The sequence below is a fragment of the Trachypithecus francoisi genome, unplaced genomic scaffold (genome assembly GCF_009764315.1).
Source record: "Trachypithecus francoisi isolate TF-2019V2 unplaced genomic scaffold, Tfra_2.0 Lachesis_group3, whole genome shotgun sequence".
Classification (NCBI taxonomy): domain Eukaryota; kingdom Metazoa; phylum Chordata; class Mammalia; order Primates; family Cercopithecidae; genus Trachypithecus; species Trachypithecus francoisi.
In genome coordinates, this window is record NW_022681468.1 from 13942178 (window position 1) to 13961163 (window position 18986).

General features: G+C 52.7%; 1 protein-coding gene across 4 annotated transcripts in view; it reads left to right on the forward strand.

Annotated features, from left to right (window-relative positions):
• ITPK1 (inositol-tetrakisphosphate 1-kinase) overlaps positions 1 to 18986 on the forward strand; it is a 184361-nt gene that overhangs the window by 154678 nt on the left and 10697 nt on the right. For all 4 annotated transcript variants that reach the window (XM_033191523.1, XM_033191525.1, XM_033191522.1 and 1 more), the window contains 4 exons: positions 6452 to 6550; positions 6904 to 6944; positions 10876 to 11041; positions 17483 to 17550. In XM_033191523.1, the coding sequence (XP_033047414.1) occupies positions 6452 to 6550; positions 6904 to 6944; positions 10876 to 11041; positions 17483 to 17550 (374 nt within the window). The remainder of the gene's footprint in view (positions 1 to 6451; positions 6551 to 6903; positions 6945 to 10875; positions 11042 to 17482; positions 17551 to 18986) is intronic.

Genomic DNA, 18986 nt, shown 5'->3' on the forward strand with positions numbered 1-18986 from the left:
CATTTTGCGCTCAATGTTTCACTGCCAGCTCCGGCCAGCTATACATTTCACTTACCTCTCTAGACTATTGTCTGGGTCCCTTCCGCTAGAATGGAAGCTCATCAAGGACAGGGATGCTTCTGTTTTATTTATTGCTATATTGTTAGCTCCTGGAACCTAGTAGAGGCTCAACGTACTTTTCTGTTGGTGAATAGCTATTGAAACAGTAGTTCTCTATGTTTCTTATTTACTCCGACTTCATGGATGTGTCAGGATGCTTTTGGCTACCAGAAACGGACTCAAGCGGTGCAGACATTGCAGCCTGTCACGCCCAGCAACCCGAGTGGGGGCAGCTCAGGATGCAAAACAGTCTGCGGCCACTGAGAGATGGAGTCCTTCCCAGCATGTGCTCTGTGGGCTCCAGACTGCCTTCAGCGAAATCTGGTGCCTGAGTTTGGAATACGAGCTCGTCCTAGCAGTGTGGCTGGGCGGGTCTCAGTTGAGCCCCCACCCCACGCCAGAGCAGGAGTGGTCCAGGCAGCCGGTGTGTCTGCCGCTCAGAGTGTGGTCAGCAAGCTCCAGACTGGGATGAATGAACAAGAATGACCGTGCAGACCTCCCTGCTTTCCTGGCCACCCAATTCCTGCTCCCACCTAGGCTGCTGTCTTATGCACCAGAGCCTGGGACTTCAGAAGGGTAGGGGGCTGTCTGGCCTGATACTGGATGTGGCCTGTTCTTTGGAAATGTCTTGTTCTTTCATTTCATCTGGACTCCAGACATCTCTGGAGGAAGATGGGCTCCCCTTGTTCCTTCTCTGACTTCACCGTGGACCCAGTGGAGATGGGGAACAAGACTTAGTGCGTGTATAGGGAGGACTGGAGGAGACCGTGGTTGTGAAGCGTTTACTTAGCTCAGTGTACTGCAGAGAGCAAGCACTCTGGATGACAGCTACTGCTACTAAGTTTTTTTTCCCCGTAATTTATTGATATAATTTATGTATCATATATTTACCTTTTGTTTGTTTGTTTTTTGAGATGGAGTCTCACTCTGTTGCCAGGCTGGAGTGCAGTGACGTGATCTCGGCCCACTGCAACCTCCGCCTCCCGGGTTCAAGGGATTCTCCTTCCTGAGCCTCCCCAAGTAGATGGGATTACAGGCATGCGCCACCACACCCAGCTAATTCTTGTAATTTTTGTAGAGACGGGGTTTCACCATGTTGGCCTGACTTCAGGTGATCGGCCCGCCTCGGCCTCCCAAAGTGCTGGGATTACAGGTGTGAGCCACCGTGCCCAGCAAATTTACCTTTTTTAAGTGTACATCTAGTTCGGTAATTTTGATTATATTCACAAAATTATGCAGTCATCACTACTAATTCTAGAACATTTTCATCACCCCCAAAGGAATGTACCCATTTGCAGTCACTCCCAGTTCCTTCCTTCCCCAGCTTCTGTCAACCATTAATCTCTTTTTTGTCTCCGTGAATTTGCCTGCTCTGGACATTTCAGATAAATGGAATCTGTATTACAGTATTTAGCCTTTTGTGTCTGACTTCTTCCTTTCAGCCCAGTGTTTTCACGGTTCTTCCATGTTGTAGCATGTCTCAATACTTTGTTTCCTTTCATGGCTGAATAATACTCCATTGTATGGGTAGAACACATTTTGTTTATTCTTTCTGCAGTTGATGGGCTTCTGGATTGTTGCCCCATTTGGGCTATGATGAGTAATGCTGCTGTGAACCATTTTTAGGATTTTGTGTGGACATGTTTCCGTTCTCTTGGGTATAAGAAGTGGAATTGCTGGATCATATGGTCACTCTGTTTAACTGTGTGAAAAATTGCCAGACTGTTCCCCAAGCAGCTGTACCGTTTCTCTGTTCCCACCAGCAATGGATGAGGGTTGGAATTTTTTCCATACCCTCAGCAACACTTGTTACTGTTTGTCTCTTTTATTATAGTCATCCTGGTAGGTGTAAAGTGGTGTCTCATTGTGGTTTTGATTTGCATTTCCCCAATGGCTAATAATGTGCTCATTGGCCATTTTTATGTCTTATTTTGAGAACTTTCTGTTCAAATCCTTTGCCCATTTTTAAATAGAGATATCTTTTGATTGTTCAGTTGTTGATAGTGTTTTATATATTTTGGATACGAGACCTTTCTTATGATTTGCAAATATTTCTCCCCATTCTGTGGGTTGTCTTTACGTTTTCTGTATAGTGCTCTTTGAAGCAAAACATTTTAAATTTTGATGATGCCCAATTTATTCTATTTTTCCTTGAGTTGCTTTTGCTTTTGGTGTCCTATCTAAGAAGCCATTGCCTAATTCGTAGTCATGAAGGTTCACATCTATGTTTTAAGAGTTTTGTAGTTTTAGCTGTTATAATGAGATCGTGATCAGTTTTGAATTAATTTTGTGTATGATGTGAAGTAGGGTTCCATCTTCATTCTTTTGCATGTAAATACCCAGTTGTCCGAGCACCGTTTGTTGAAACGAATATTCTTTCCGCCCCTTGAATTGTCTAGGCACCCTTGCAGAAAATCGGTTGAGCATAAATGCACAAGTTTGTTTCCAGATTCTCTGTTCTATTCCATTGATCTTTATGTCTATCCTTATGCTGGGACCACATTGCCTCAATTACTCTAGCTTTGTAGTATGTTTTGTAATGAAGAAGTGTGAGTCCTCCAACTTTTTCTTTTTCCAGATATTTTAGTGGTCCTGAGTCTCTGCATTTTCATAGGAATTTTAGGATCAGCTTTTCATTTCCTGCAAAGAAAAAGCTGTAGTTTTGATGGCTATCGTACTGAGTCTGTAGATCAGTTTGGGAGTATTGCCCACTTAACAATATTGAATCTCCTATTAATGAGCTTTGTGTATCTTTCCATTTATTGAAGCCTTCTTTGATTTCTTTCAATGGTATTTTGTAGTTTTCAGTGTTTAAGTCTTACATTTATTTGTTAAATTTCTTTTTGATGATTTTGTAAATGGAATTGTTTTCTTAATTTCACGTTTGGATTGTTCATTGCTGGGGTATAGAAATACAGTTGAGGCCAGGCGTGGTAGCTCACACCTGTAATCCTAGCACTTTGAGAGGCTGAGGTGGGAAGATATTTGAGCCGAGGAGTTTGAGACAAGCCTGGGCAACATAGTGAGACCCCTTCTCTACCAATTAGTTGGGTATGGTGGTGCAGTTGCTCAGAAGGCTGAGTGGGGAAGATCCCTTGAGCCTGGGAGGTTGAGGCTACACTGAGCTGCCACTGCACTCTAGCTTGGGCAACAGAGTGAGACCCTGTCTAAAATACATATATATATATATATTTTTTTTTTTTCTGTTTTCTTTTTTTGAGATGGAGTTTCACTCTCGTTGCCCAGGCTGGAGTGCAATGGCATGATCTCGGCTCACCTCAACCTCCACCTCCCGGGTTCAAGCGATTCTCCTGCCTTAGCCTCCCGAGTAGCTGGGATTACAGGCATACACCACTATGCCCGGCTAATTTTGTATTTTTAGTAGAGACAGGTTTTCTCCATGTTGATCAGGCTGGTCTTGAACTCCCAACCTCAGGTGATCCGCTCGTCTTGGCCTCCCAAAGTGCTGGGATTACAGGCGTGAGCCACCACACCAGACCCATAAATATCCTTTTTAAAAATTAAAAAAGTACAGTTGCTTTTCATGTATCCTGCAACCTTGCTAAACTCATTTATTAGCTCTAATGGTTTTGGAGGTTTTTTAAATATGTGCATTCCTTGGGATTTTCTATGTATAAGATCCTATTATCTGCAAATAGAGATGGTTTCACTTCTTCCCTTCCACGCTGTATGCTGTTTCATTTTTCTTGCCTAATGGCCGTGGCTAGAACCTCCAGTACAGTGTTAAATAGAAGTGGCAGAGGCAGACCTCCTTATCTTGTTCCTGATCTTAGGGGAAGTGTCTAGTCTTTCACTGAGGAGTCTGGGTTTTTCTAGAAGGTTAAAGAAGCTCCCTTATGTTCCTAGTTTGTGGAGTGTTCTTGCCATGAAAGGGTGCTAGGTTTTTTCAGATGCTTTTTCTGCATCCATTGAGATGATCGTGTGGTTTTTGTCCTTTATTAATATGGTGTATTGCCTTGGTTGATTCTGTGTGTTGACACTGCTATTGTTATGAGGTTTGCCACAGAGCAGAGCAGCACGCTGTTAGGAACCCCTTGAGCCAGGGAGCTCCATGGGCACTTTTTCTGTGAGGGAGGCTGTAGTCAACAGCAGGGGCCTGGGAGTCAAACGGTCCGGTGTGACCTCCTGGCTGTACCACTGGCTCACTGTGGAACTCTATGCAGGGAAATGCCACCTCTGTGCCCTAGTTTCCTCATCTGTAAAATTCTAAGGGACAGGAGTGCTTCCTTGTGGGGTTCTTATGAGGGTAAATGAGTTACTGTGTAACTACGTGGAGCAGTGTCTGGCATGGAACACATGCAGTGTTTTGAGACATTGGCTACCGGCCACTAGTGATATTATGTAAAAGCTTGGATGGGTCAGGCTGGGGAGGGACAGTTGAGAAGGGCATTGAAATCTGAAAGCCAAGCTGATTCACCTGCTCTAAAAACTCTGAGGGCCGTAGGGAGCCTGGAAGCTCTTACAGGAGGTGGCCTGTTTGACCCCAGCAGCCTCCAGATCTTCCTGTGGGAGGAGGGGCCAAAGGTGGAGCCCAGACTGGTGAGCGCCCGTCTGAAGTCTGTTTATGGCAGAACCCTCCAGTTCATTCAGGCCTTTGGGACTGCGTTGCAGGGGCTGTGTGTTTGCAGCAAGGAGGCTTTTGCACAGACTGCTTCCTCCCTTGACAGCCATGGAGGGCCTGCCAGCCCTCACAGCATTCCCACCCGGCCTGGGGCCTTGTTTGGAAAATGGCTTTCAGCTGAGCACCAGCTCCCCCGCCCGCCCCCAGCCCTGACTTTCCTGACTTCCCCTCTCCTGGGCTGCCAGGTGAGCCTGGCTCCTTGTTCTGGCTCTGCCGTTGACCACTGTATGACCTTGGGGCCTCTGTTTCTGCACACTGTCAGGGACTGCTGCTGATTGAATAGGCCTCTGTGCAGAGGACCTGCATCACTGTCTGCCGGGGGCTGGGGAAACACTGGCTCCAGACCACCCTCCCAGTGCCCCAGAGAAACTGCAACCCCCCAAATCTTTCTGTTTGGAGTTTAGACTGTGAGGGTAGGAGTGAGGGAAAAGGGGAATGAGGATGAGGAGGGAGATAAAAGCACTTTTATATGCTCTGTGTAATTCTTGGCATTTGTTTTTATGAGATAAATGAGGCTGGATCTACCTTGATTTAATGTCCTGACCTCCTAGCCAGCCAAGTAGCTAGCAGCTCGAGACAGGCCGCTTCGCTGTTTACTTTTGGTTTGGTTTCCAAGCCTGTGGGTGGCAGACCGCCCCCGCCCCACTCACGCTCAGCCTTTCCTGGCCCCTGTGCCCTGAAGGACAGGGTGGTCCCACCTCTGTGGTCTTATCAGGGAAGGGGGACAATGACAAGAAACAATAATAAAAAACTAGTAGTTTCATCATCAGCAGAGAGATTCCAAATACGTTTTGTTATCCCATAAAAAATCTGTTTCCCTCTGCTCGGTGCCAGGCACGAGTCAGGATGAACAGAACAGGTCAGCTTTCGAGGGTTTTAGAAAGTTGGGCTCACCCATAGAATCCACTGGGTGGGCCTGGAGAGGGGCTCAGGAATGCCAAGCTGTGAAGGGTGAGAAGCCATTGTCAGGGGGACCAGGCGCGGCCTGGGCTGGAGCGTGCAGCGGAGATGCAGTGAGCATGCTGGGGAGGCCACCTCTGGAGCTCCACGTGATGGCCTCAATTATGTTAAGTAGTCGGCAGGTGAGGGGTCAGGCGGTGTCCATGTGGAAACAGTTGTGTTACCACCAGCTAGTTCTTTAATCTCCCTGACCCCAGGTTCCTCCTCATGGGATTATTTTGCAAACCTAGAGGTGATGCCGGCAAAGCCCTCAGCACAGCGCTAGACACATGCTAAGAGCTGTATTGTCACTGCGATTATTATTAAGCCAGTGTATCACACCATGGGAAAGTCTTTATTGAACCAGAAAAATGGTCATGGCTTATTAAGTTAGGATTCAGGTTACAAAACAGTATCCTGTTTATAAAGCTCTCTGTGTGTAAATGTACACATGGCCAAAAGGCCACAGTGGTGGGTTAGTAGTTGTAATGTCTGTGAATATGTACATTTTTTACTTTTCTGTGCTCTTTGGATTTTACACAGTGATCATACACGAGTTTTGTAATTACAGAAATGTTATTGGACAGTGTAACGGCAGTGCTGTGGTTATTGTTCACACACATGAGCACATGGGACTGCAGAGTTTGAGGACAGTCAGATCCAGGAGCATGAGGGCACGGAAGGCCCCTGGGGTGGGGCGGGCTGTTGCAGGACGTACGCCTGGGGCAGCTGTCCAGGAGCTGTGCTGACCAGGCCTCCCCTCTGCCCTAGATGACAGGATCTGCTCACCACCCTTCATGGAGCTCACGAGCCTGTGCGGGGATGACACCATGCGGCTGCTGGAGAAGAACGGCCTGGCTTTCCCGTTCAGTGCGTACCACCCCAGCTCCACCTGAGGGCAGGTGCTGTAGGCCTAGGCCAGCATGGGGGAGGGGCGGGGTTTGTAGTCCCTTCTGGATTTAAGCTCACCTGGGGATGGACGAGCACATGGCCCTGGGTCCCATCTCCACCCACATCACAGAAACCAGGTCCTGGTGGGGGGCACAGGGCAACGTGCTCTCCTGCCTGGCCTGGGGGTGTCTACCCACACATCACCCTCAGTGCAGATACCAGGTGTCCAGAGTGTGTGTCTCAGCTAGAGTTCCTTTCTAGACGTGCCAAATACCCCTGCCTTGTGGGTGAATGGCCTAATTTCTCTCTGCTTTTCTCTCCCCAACCCATAGTTTGCAAAACCAGAGTGGCTCATGGCACCAACTCTCATGAGGTGAGTGGAAGAAGATCTGACTGTCTGTCGCCCCCGACCCCCATCCTTTCAGCTCGTCGTGTCTCATTGCGACCCTGCCAGATTCCTCACTGTCACTGCTCCTGCCCTCTGTTAGTCCCGGCTCCTTGGTAGACAGCCTCCTTCCCTTCCCTGGACTGTCTGCAACCTCACCCCAGTGTCTGTCCTGTCCCCAAGGCAGGAGGATGTGCTCGGGACCCACCTGTCCTCTGTGGAGCCTGTCTTAGCTCTGGCAGCCATAACAAACCCCAGGCACTGGGTGGCTTCGCCACATTTGTTTTCTCACAGTCCTGGAGGCTGAAAGTCCCAGGTCAGGGTGCCAGCAGGGTCAGTTTCTGGTGAGGGCTCTCGTCCTACCTTGCAGATGGCCACCTTATCCCTGTGTCCTCACATGGCCTCTTGTGTGTGTGAATGGGGAGGGATAGAAAGCAAGAGCAAGCTCTCTAATTTCTTCTGATAGGGGCACTAATCCCATCTTAAGGGCCCCGCCCTCAAGACCTCCAAAAAGGCCCCACCTCCAGATACCACCACAGTGGGGCGCAGGCTTCAGCGTAGGAGTTCTAGGGCACGCATTCAGTCCATAGGGGAGCTTATGCGAGTCATGCCCCAGTGCAGCCCACCCTGCAGGACTGTCTGTCCTTTGGGCCATCAGTGTCATCTCCTCGAGGGCCTGTTTTGTGGCAGGCACTGGGCTGGGCCCACATGAGGGCTATTAGCTCTGAGAAGGCTCTGTCACTGCCACAGGGGTCTGCCATGCTGCTGAATTGAGACGGGCCAGGAGGAAAGGGGGGGCCGCTTGGAATCAACCCCATGGAATGCTTTGATTCATGAATCACCCACCCACCCATTCGTTCTTTTATTCACTTTATGATGTTCCCGGCCACCTTGAGGACCACGGGGACCAGGGGACAGATGCATAGGATGTGAATCCTGTCCCTAGAGAGCCAAGGAGGCTGTGAGGACTCCGGGGGCTAGAGGAGTGGATGGTAATGTAGGGGCTTCGCTGGGGCCAGGGCCCACACCACCCTCTGGAGCCACACCTGGGGCCTTGTGTTTGCCCTGGACATAGCCCTGCCTGGGGTCTCCCCACTGGGCACATGTGGAGGTATGCTGGGCAACAGGCATCTGACCGGAGTGGGCTCTCTGGGGAAGGCCTGTCCTTGGAAGGCCCCACCAACAGAAATGCTCCCCAGAGCTCACGACTAAAAGGGGAAGACTCAGCAGCATGGGCCTTTCCTGGGTTATGTACTGCTCTTTGTCCCTGGCCGGTACTTCCGGGGAAGTGTCAGTAGACAGTGTTGGCGTAGCGTGGCGCATGCTGTGATGGGAAGGAGTGTGGGGACAGCCCGCCCGTCCCATTGTCAGTTGTCTGAAATCGGGAGCCCTCATGTGGTCTTCCTGTGGGTGCTGGCCCTCCTGCCACAGCCTGCCTGGGCTCTGTGCCCGGTGCTGGCAGCACCCTCCAGGATGTGCCCGGCCAGGGAGAGAGCAGGAAGGCCCCCCTCGGCCCCAGTACCTGCCTGCCCACCTTCCAGCAGCCCCTTTCCACCACCCAGTGGTTCCTCTGTGTGTCAGTTGCTTGGGTGTTACTGACGGAAGCACGAGTGCAGTCATTAGTGTGATTAGATCAGCCTCACTCAGAACCGGGCAGCCTGGGAGGAGGGAGCCATTTCTGCGAGTCACTTGAGGCCTGAGGCCTGGGGCTGCGGAATCCCACGCCTGGGGCCGATTCTGGTGCTGCATGTTGCCGTTTGTGCGACTTTGGCAAATTCCCCAGCCACCCAGAGTATCCGTCCACATTTGTGATTGGAGACATAGCGGCTTCTGTGAAGGATGAGGGGTCACTGCCAGGGTTGCCTGGGTGGACTGCTGGGTGAGCTGTCGGAATCAGCTGCCCTGGAGCCTGCCGGGTACTTGCCAAAGGGGATGGAGGTTCTGGATCCAGGTGCACCCCTCTCAGGATGCCCCTGATGGGCCTCAGGACTCTCAGCCCTCAAGTATGGGGTCAGCACGCTCAGGGGAAGCTATACATCACCCCTCATTCTAGCCGTCTGCCTCCAGGATGTTCATACGGGCATCCCTCCCCACCCCCCCACTCCCCAGCAGGCTGTCTGGGTCTACTGCCAACAAAATGTGCCACCATGTCCCACGTACTCAGAGACCCCAGCAGACACTTGTGTACAGACGGGCTGTGTTAGCATTACAGGGACGTGCCTTCTGGGGTGGACACCGTCCACCAGATAGGCAGAGGCTGGGGGACAAGCTTCTCACAGATTCCAGGGGTACCCGGGAAAGCCAAGTACAGCAGGGGTAGAGAATAGCACTATGCATGGTGGGCTTTAGATAGGCCAGCAGGTGCTTCTGATCCGGAGTCCTCGTCTGCATCCCAGCCCGTCCACTCCCTGCCTCTGAATCTCCCAGCCCCAGACTCAACCAAAATCAGTACCATTTCTGCTAAACCACTCTGTCTTCATTTTATGTTCACAGAACCATTTGGGTTTTTGTTTTGTTTTGGGGCCATTGTGTGGGTACTCATTTGCTCCATAGTGGAATTTTTTTTTTTTTTTTTTTTAGCTGTAACTTAGCCGAAAGCCCGGAGCACCCCTGCAGCCACCCATGATTTTACAGAGGAAGACAGTGGTGCTTAAGCAGGGCGGGGGCCCAGCCTGGGCTCACACAGCAAGTTCCAAGCAGGCACTCCAGCCCCTGCCTGACTCCAGAGTTGCTCGTGTTTTTCCTGTCCTTTATTCTTGTCAGAAGGCTGAGGAGGCGTTCGCTGCCCCCCAGCGCTCCCAGCACAGACACACACTTTTTGTTTTTCCCATGTGGCCTGGATTTCCACGTCTGTCCTGCCCAGCTGAGCTCCAGGCACGTAGGGCTGGCACTCCGTGACAGCTGACATGAGGGGTGGCAGCTGGGGAGGCAACCAGCTGTCCAGGGCCCATTATCCCTGCTCAGCAGCCCCAGCCATCTGGTGGCTCCTTCCTGGGGCCCTGTGGGCTGAGGGATTAGCCGTGACCCTGGCACCAGCAGCTGGATCGACTAAGCCGAGGGCCCACCCCTCTGTCCTTAGAGCAGGCGCTGGGCAGGGCCCGTGCTGGCCAGGGCTGAGAGGGTTTTGGCAGCTGCCCCCCTACACTCCCTACCTCAGCCCCTACCAGATCCTCCTGTCGGGGACCTTTTTCCCTAGGGGAGTCGGGGAACAGAAGCGCAAAGGCCTGTTGTTTGCGGAGTGTCATGTGGCTCCGTGTGTAGGGGCGCGGCTGGGTGCTGTGCAGACCCGATTCCATCCCGGGCTCGCTCACGGTCCGGCAGTCACTGAATCTCTCAGCGCCTTATCGTCCTCATCTGTGTAAGGTTGTACGCTCCCCTCAGAGGCGCATTGTAAGGGAGACACGAGGTAACTCGTGTACGTGCTCAGAACAGAGCCTGGCTTGTCACAGCTGCTCGACAAGAGGCAGCCGTTGTCATCAGACAGGCTTTGACTCAAGGCCTCCTGACTCCTGTGCCTGAGTCATCTGTTTCCTTCCCCCTCCTCCCGGGTCTTTGTGGAGGATCCTTTAGGATGTCAGAGGGTTGAGTAGCACACAACCTTAGGGGTCCCCTTCCCTGGACCACAGTGCGACGAGTGGCTCCACACTGTCGGAAGTTGTGCAGCTCACAGCCAGCTCAATCTCACATGGCAGACCCAGTGGAGGGAGGACCTCCTACCCTGTGGCAGAAGGGATGCATCCCCAGGTGTTCTTCACTCCACTCCACTCACCCTGGGTTGAGGCTCCTCTCAGGGAGTCCTCATGCCACGGGACCAGGAATGGGCCTTGGTGGAGGTGCTCTGGACAGGTGACACACCTGTGTGTTGGAGGTTGAGAGGATGGTGGATTCTGACAGAGCCTTTGACCCCTTGTCTTCCCAGATGGCTATTGTGTTCAACCAGGAGGGCCTGAATGCCATCCAGCCACCCTGTGTGGTCCAGAATTTCATCAACCACAACGCCGTCCTGTACAAGGTGTTCGTGGTTGGTGAGTCCTACACTGTGGTCCAGAGGCCCTCACTCAAGAACTTCTCCGCAGGCACATCAGGTAACCGCTCCTCTTGCCATCTTGGGCTGAGCGAGACTCGGGGGCCCAGCTGGGATGTGGCAGCAGCTGTCTGTCCTTCGGCACTGCCCCTACCACCCTGTGTTCTTGGTGGGATGGAGAGGTGCTCTAAAGATGGAAAGAGTTGTGTACGGTGGATAAAGAGGTCTTGGGGAACTAGTAAAATGTCCCTGTTCCCTGGGTTATTGTAGGGGGCCCCACCCACCGGAACCACCATAGACTCCAGAACACATCCAGAAGTGTTCTGTCCCCAGGACGCTTCCTGAGGACCCACACGATAATGATATTCACAGAAGAACATGCTGGGACAGGTGTGGCCAGCACAGCGTGTATTGGCCTTCCAGGGAAGCGAGGGCAGGTGCTGCCTGCTGTCTCCCGCCGAGCCGTCTTTACCTTGGGTCTCGTTTTCCCCGGGGAAGCCTGAGACAGAGTTGCCTGCTGCTGCCTGCGTAGCTGCCAGGGTGAGTTAGGCTCTGCTAGAAGCAGCAGCTGCTGGATCACAGGTCTTCTTAGGTGCAGGACTCCTGCTGTGCCAGTGAGCGGGTTTTGAGTCAGTGGACGGTGGTCTAGGGGTCCCGTGGGTGTCTTGTAGGGCATTCTCAGCTGTTGTCGCTGGGCCTGAGAAGCAGCTCCCCAGGGATTAGCCTGTGGCCCCTGCTGCACTGAGGGGCCTTCGTTCCACCAGCCGCTCACCACCCTCTCCAGCCTCAGCCATTTTAAAAACGGACACTGAGCTAAAGATTTGCTGGCAGTGGAGCTGCTCAAAAGAATGTTCTAGTGGCTTCTGAAGGCATCTCTGAGGCACATTCTGGAAACCTTTGGAACAGTGGCAATGTCTTGGGATAAGCAGCTTTCCAGGGACGACCCCTTGGAGAACACTCACTGCCCGCTGTGGCGTGTTCAAATCAGCCGTACATTTGTTTCGGCAAAGCGCTCAGATGCCAGCTGCTTTACCTCCACCTGAGCAAGCAGATGTGTCCTCTTGGCGTCCCTTGTCCGGGGACTGCCTGTGGCATGGAGGGGCTGCAGCTGCTGTGGTCGCCCTCTCAGCCCTTCTTCCCCTAGATGCCTCTTCTCTTTCCGTGGACACAATACAGAGCGTGGATACTTTGGAAACATGCAGGTGTTCATTTTCCTCCTGAGGGCAGATGGCCTTCCTAGCTGGGCATGTGGCTCCGGGACTCAAGGCTGTATTTTCAGGGTTTGGGACATCCTGGTCCCAGCCCCTGCCCACTGGTTGGGAACCAAACGCTGGAAGCGTATTTTTATATGTGGCTATATACCACCAAGTGATATTCCTCAAAGTTATGGGCTGGAAGAGGCTGACATTTTAAAAAATGCTGTTTATTCCCTGATTTAAGAAAATAATAATGCTTTAAGTCTATGGAAAATAGATTAAATTCAGAGGAGTTATATTTTATATCAACTCCTTTATGTTTTTACCCAAGTCACTCCATCTCTAAAAGAAATTTACTGTCAGATCTCCTTTCTTATCCACACAGAAGTGTGGTTGAGTTTTACTATTTTTTTGTTTTCTCCTTTTTCCTCCTGGTTGCAAAATGCTGGGCCAGTTTCCGTCTTGATGCTGGGAACCATTAGCAGCGGAGTGCAGGCTCCTGTCCTCTATCTGTGAGGACGAGGACTCCTTGCCTGTGCGTCTTCTCGTGTGGCCATTTCTAGGTTGCTGGTTTGCCATAAAATGCAGGCCAGGAGATTAGACATGGTGGCTCATGCCTATAGTCCCAGTTCTTTGAAGAGATCTAGGTGGGAAGATTGCTTGAGGCCAGGAATTTGAGACCAGCCTGGGCAACATAGTGAAACTCCATCTCTACAAAAAAAAAAAAAAATTTAAAAAATTACCTGGGCATGGTGGCGTGCACCTGCAGTCCCAGCTACTAAGAAGGCTGAGGCAGAAGGATCGCTTGAGCCCAGGAGTTTAGGGTTGCAGTGAGCTGTGGTCGTGCCACTGCACTCCAGCCTAGGTGACAGTAAGACCTTGCCTCTTAAAAAAAACAAAAAACAAACAAACAAACAAAAAAACAGGCTAAGCCCAAATAGTAGAGAAACACAGAGAGCTAAAAAGGAGAAGTGTTTATTCTGTTCACGTGAACTAAGTAACTGTTAGTGTCTCTCCATCCGCAAAGCAGATTCTGTGTCCCCATCTCTAGGGCACGGTGCCAGGGAGCTAATGTGGGTTCTACGTGTATGTTCTCTTTCTGGATAAGAAGTGTAGTGCAACAGCAGCCCTTTAAGCTGGACCAGTTGAGGCCGGGCGCAGTGGCTCAAGCCTGTAATCCCAGCACTTTGGGAGGCCGAGACGGGCGGATCACAAGGTCAGGAGATCGAGACCATCCTGGTGAACACAGTGAAACCCCGTCTCTACTAAAAATACAAAAAACTAGCCAGGCGAGGTGGCGGGCGCCTGTAGTCCCAGCTGCTTGGGAGGCTGAGGCAGGAGAATGGCGGGAACCCGGGAGGCGGAGCTTGCAGTGAGCTGAGATCCGGCCACTGCACTCCAGCCTGGGCGACAGAGCAAGACTCCGCCTCAAAAAAAAAAAAAAAAAAAAAAGCCGGACCAGTTGAAAAGGGGGTTTGGACTGTGGCCTCTCTCCCGCCCCCACCCCAGCTTTCCAATTTCCTTTGCCCGATGACAGGTCCCCCAGCTTCCCACGGCCACGCAGGGATGGGGGCTCCTTGAGTGAGATTTTTCTGGACCTGGGATAGAGACAAGGAGACGAGCCTTCACTCTACAACTGCCAGTCTCCTTTGCCTGTCAGCTGCACTTTTGTTTTTTACATGTTGACATCTGAAATCAAGTGTGCCTTATAGCCAGTGGCATCCATGCAGAGGCTTTGGCTGGAGCTGAAGTCAGGTTGTGGCTTATGCCATCCACCAGGAACATTTTGTGTTCTCTGCCCATGGTTCGCATTCATGGAGAGATTGTTCCCCTCCCTCCGCCCTGTGCCAGGGTAGAGATGGGTGAGTTCCTTTGCTCCCCCTTTCTGTGTAGTGGGTTTATTTCTTGTTCATCTTTACCCTGAGGACGTGGCGCAGGCTCCCAGCTTTATTCAGATTCTTTCCATTATCCTCTCCAGCCTGAGTCTTGTTTCTCTTAGGCATGTATGAGTGGTACCTCCTACCATGTAGAGCGGGAGGCAGCAAACTTTTTTGCAGAAGGCCAAATTATAAACATTTCCAGCTCCATCACAATTATGTAATGCTGCCATCGTAGTGCAAAAGCAGCTGTAGATATGTAAATGAGTGCACGGCTGTGTCCAATGAAACTTTATTTGCAAGTGCAGGTGGCCGGGCTTACAGTCTATAGTCTGCTGAGCTCCACTCCAGAGCCTCTTAATAGTCAGTGATACAGTATTTATCAAACCTACCATGTGCCCAGCCCTGCATGAGCTGCTGGGGATCCAGTCAGGGACTAGATAGGCACCCAGCTTCCTGCCCTCAGGAGTTTGTATTCTGGTGGGAGAAACTGCATACAAGGAGAGAAATAATGAAAGGGTCAGCTGTGGCCTGAGATGAGGCGTTCTGAGGGAAAGAGAATGTGTCCTGGGATACCACTGGGTGAGGGGAACCACTTGGAAAGGGCAGCTCAGGTGGTGCTTCTGCAGAGGTGATACTTATGGCAACTGGAAGATGACTTGGGTCACCATCTGTAGCACTGGACACATTCTTCCCATCCCATTTGCCTCCCGAGAGAGAGAGGAGATTAAGCAAATAAGGCTAAATGCAGTGTGGCCCCAGCTCATGGCTGTACTGCTGAGTTGCTGGGATATTTGGGGGCTCATCTTATCATTTATTCTTCTTTTAAACCTATTTTTTAAATCCATAAGTTGAGAAGAAAAGCATACATTCTTCCTTTCGTTGCCCTCCCTCCCTGTAGAACGTTGGTGGTAGTTCTCCACCGGTGCTGTTGGGCTACTCTGGGAACAGACTGCACGGGGCACCCGAAATCCAGGGTGCTGTCATGAGGAGGGCTTGCCGCTACATGCTGGGAGCAGCGCCCTGGTCTGGTGTATTAGAGGAACCAGCTGTTTTGGAGCTGGCCACCAGGTCTCTTTCCCTTCTCACTTGCCTCAGCTGATGCCTTCTCACTTGCCTCAGCTTTCCATCGTCGCCTGGGTGACTGGCAGCTGCGGGAGGCTGCTCCCACTCCCTCCGACCCCTGCTCAGACCGCATATAGACAGGAACTGAGCCCAGGCCATCTCTCACTGCCCTGCCAAATGGTCTTCTGGCCAGAGCTCCTAGGTCAGAATTAGCCAGAAGGGCTGGGTGCAGTGGCTCATGCCTGTATCCCCAGCACTTTGGGAGGCTGAGGTGGGCAGATCACCTGAGGTCAGGAGTTCAAGACCAGCCTGACCAAGATGGCGAAACCCCGTTTCTACTGAAAATCCAAAAAATTAGCCAGGCATGGTGGCGGGTGCCTATAATCCCAGCTACTCAGGAGGCAAGATAATCGCTTGAACATGGGAGGCGGAGGTTGCAGTGAGCCAAGCTCGGGCCACAGCACTCCAGCCTGGGCGACAGAGTGAGACTCTGTCTCAAAAAAATAAAAAGAAAAACAGAATTAGCCAGGAGGAGAAACGAGCCCCTCTTGAAATGGCCTGGACTCCGGCTCTTCCTGCCAGAAGAAGCTGTTGGGTTGCATGATCTGTCAGGTCAGCAGACACTGGCTGGCCCCTCTGAATACCCAGCTCTGGCCCTTCCTGGCACCCACTCAGCACCCATGTGTTCTTGTGGCTCCTGCAGACTTCCCCGCCTCCCTGATCTATGCTGTGTCTACCTGTGCTTGGTGGCACTTCCTCCCCCGGGCCTTCTCTGCCACTGGGCAACTGCTATTGAGGATCTGCAGGGAAATAGGTGGGAAGGTGCCCTGAGCTCAGGGGCTGAGCCAGGCTGGGCTACAGGATGAGCAGGTGGGCAGTGTTCCCCTCCCAGCTGCTCGAGCCTGCTCCAGCCTCAAGTCCATGGGGCTTATGCCATCCCCACAGGCTTCTTCTTGGCTGTCGGTGCCTTGGGAGTAGAGATCCTGGGGGCTATATGATGCATGTCCTGCGGGGTGTTTATTTTCCCCAGGCTCCTCCCCAGGACCATCTTTCATGCCCCCCATCTGGACTGGCTCTGGTCAGAGCAGCAGGAGGACTGTCAGGCACACCAGGGCAGCCAGGGGCCTTTGTGTCCCGCTAGCGGGAAGGACGCCAGATACATCTCAGCGCCTGCCCACTTGGCTTCCACCCGAATCATTCTCTCATGCATGATTGTTGCGGCGCTGTAGAGTCCTGGAGCTGGTGGGGTCGTTGGCAGCCAGAGCAGGTGCCCCATTGGCATGGCCCCTAGCATGCAGTGCCCCTCAGCCAGTGCCCTCCTGTCCTCACACATAGGTGCCTGGGTCCTAGGGATGTGTATGGCATCCTGGGGGCAGGAGCCACAACACCTTGCCCTGCAAGGACTCGAGGGGCTGCTAGGGCTGGCGGCCCAGGACAGTCCCGTGCCAGCCTTGGGGGAGGTCGTGGGATGGTGACAGACAGCCTTGTCCAGAACTCCGCCTGAGGCTCATGGTTCTGCAATTCTTGCATTCATGTGCCAATGCTTCCCAGTGCCTCTGAGCGTGTTTCTGACCAACCGACCTGACATTTCCCCCAAGTGACTTTGGTTTACTCCCCAAGGACGTTTCTACTGTGGGATCTGCTTGCACTTTCACTGTTCTTGGGATTGGTCTGCCGCTGCGGGTCCCCAGTGGGCCTGTATGGGCTGGGTGTTGTGGGAGGCAGGCAGAAGCCAGACGTGTGGGGTGAGGGCATTTCAGACTCTCTGTGCCAGCTTCCAGTGCCAAAGAGAAATTGTGCTGTGTGCTTTCTTGGATGGATCTTGTGGAAGCCTACGTTCTCTGATTTCCTATTTTTTTCCCTAAGTCGCTAAGAACCACCAGAACCCTTTGTATTTTAAGTGCTCACGTGCCAGTGGCAGCCTGTCCCTATGTCTCTAGCACGTTCCCCAAAAGAGAGTCCCGTGGGCTGGGGAGTGGACTGGGAGCACTGGCCTAAATAACACTGAGTCTGCTTTACCTTGGGCCCTCTCTGGGGTGGTACTCAGGTGTTTAGCTGTCCCACCCCGCTCCTCCCCCTCCCCCCACCGTTCCCTGTATGGTGACAGGGCACTCAGGGAAAACCAGATGTGATGCTGCTGTGAGATGGTAGCAGAGGTTGGCTCATTACATCGGTCACTTTTATGTGGCAGGAGAAGGTGAACCAGAGGCCCTGACGGTGCCCAGCTCACTGGAGCCCAGGGCTCTGCAGAGCCTGGGGCCGCGTGTTGGTGCCTGGGGTGGTGCTGCCCCCTGGTGTCGGGTGGCGGCAGTGTGGTCCCTGCATTGAGGTTTTAACGTCCGCTCCTTCCTGTTGCTTTTTCAGACCGTGAGTCCATCTTCTTCAACAGCCACAACGTGTCAAAGCCCGAGTCGTCATCAGTCCTGACGGAGGTGGGTCCCTCCGATGGGGTGGCTTGGCCCGAAACTGCCCTCCCCTGGGCCTAGGTGTGGGCTGCCACAGCATGGGGTCCTTGGACAAGCTCTCCAGCAGGCTAGGGTGGGAAAGACCTTTGCCTCTGTGCCAGGGGCTTCGGGAGGTTCCAGAGACCCCTGTTCCTCTGCTTGCTTCGAGCCTTCGTGCTAGCAGCCATTGCAGCCCGGCCCAGCACAGGGAGAGGTGAGGGGCATGCTGGGCTTGCAGAGAGACACCACTCACTGCAAGCTGCCCGCGCAGAAGGTGTGCTGACCCTTCTCCCAGCGTGAGGAATCGGAAGAACTGCTCTCTCATCTCTTGTTCCTGATTTTTCAAAAGGCTGTGGAGGCAGCACCATCTCAGTCCTTTGTCCTGTAGTGGTCCTGAGGCTAGCAGGAGTGTCACCCCTGCCCCCAGCACTGCGGGTAGTGGGCATCCTGGCCGCTCAGTGAGTGTCACTGTGGCCAGCGTCAGCCCAGGTACCCTGCAGTGCAGGTCGCAGTCAGGCCTCATGGCATCAGAGAGGCTCGGTGACCTTTTCACGTTCACAAGGCTGGGATTTGACCCCAGCAGGTCTGATTCCAAAGTTGGATCTCCCAGGAATTTAGGACTTCTGACCTCACCAGTAATTCCTGAGCACCTGACCCCAAAGAATTTAGGAAAGGCTATCCTCTGCTGTTTCCCCGAAGTCCAGAGAGCCCGCGGCCACTTCCCTAAACTCAGAGCCCTCTGCCAGGGAGCCCGCTGTTCTGAGGATGCGTGTGTGCTCTTCTGGGGGCTTTGCTGGTGTCCTCCTCCCTGTCCTGGTCTGGCCTCTCCGACGAGCCAGGCTCCACTCCAACGGCAGTGCTCGTGTCCCTGGGGGGGCTGCCCCAGAACCCAGGCAGCCTGTCTGTCATTTGTGTCAGGGTCCTCTGAGGAGCCAGCAGTGTGCCAAGCATTAGACAGAGCACAGGCGTGGGCAGGACCTGGAGGGAACATCGCCATCCTCAGGATGTTGACACATGTCCCCTGGGAGCATGTCAGGCTTTGGGAACAGATTTAAACAGAGCCTCAGTGCCTGGCTGAGCATATTATAAGATGTTCTGTGCGAGAGACGGCTTTCTTCTAAGCTTCAGAATCACAGGGCTTCTTCCCTGTGTGGCTTTGCTCTGGGGGCCTCAGCAGCCCGTGTGATGGAGGGGAATTGGCATTTGCAGACTGAGTGTCCTCTCAGGGGTAGGGCCAGCAGCCATGATGGCAGAGGGACCCATCCAGAAGTCACTGTCTTGGATTAGCACTTGCTGACCTCAGCCTCAATCTCCTCATCTGTAAAACGGGAAGGGGTGGGCCTAGAGACACTGCAGGGCCCTTCCCTTCACCTCTGAGGTCTGCAGTCGCCTCCTCCTTCCCTCAGCGCATGGCTGCTAGTCAG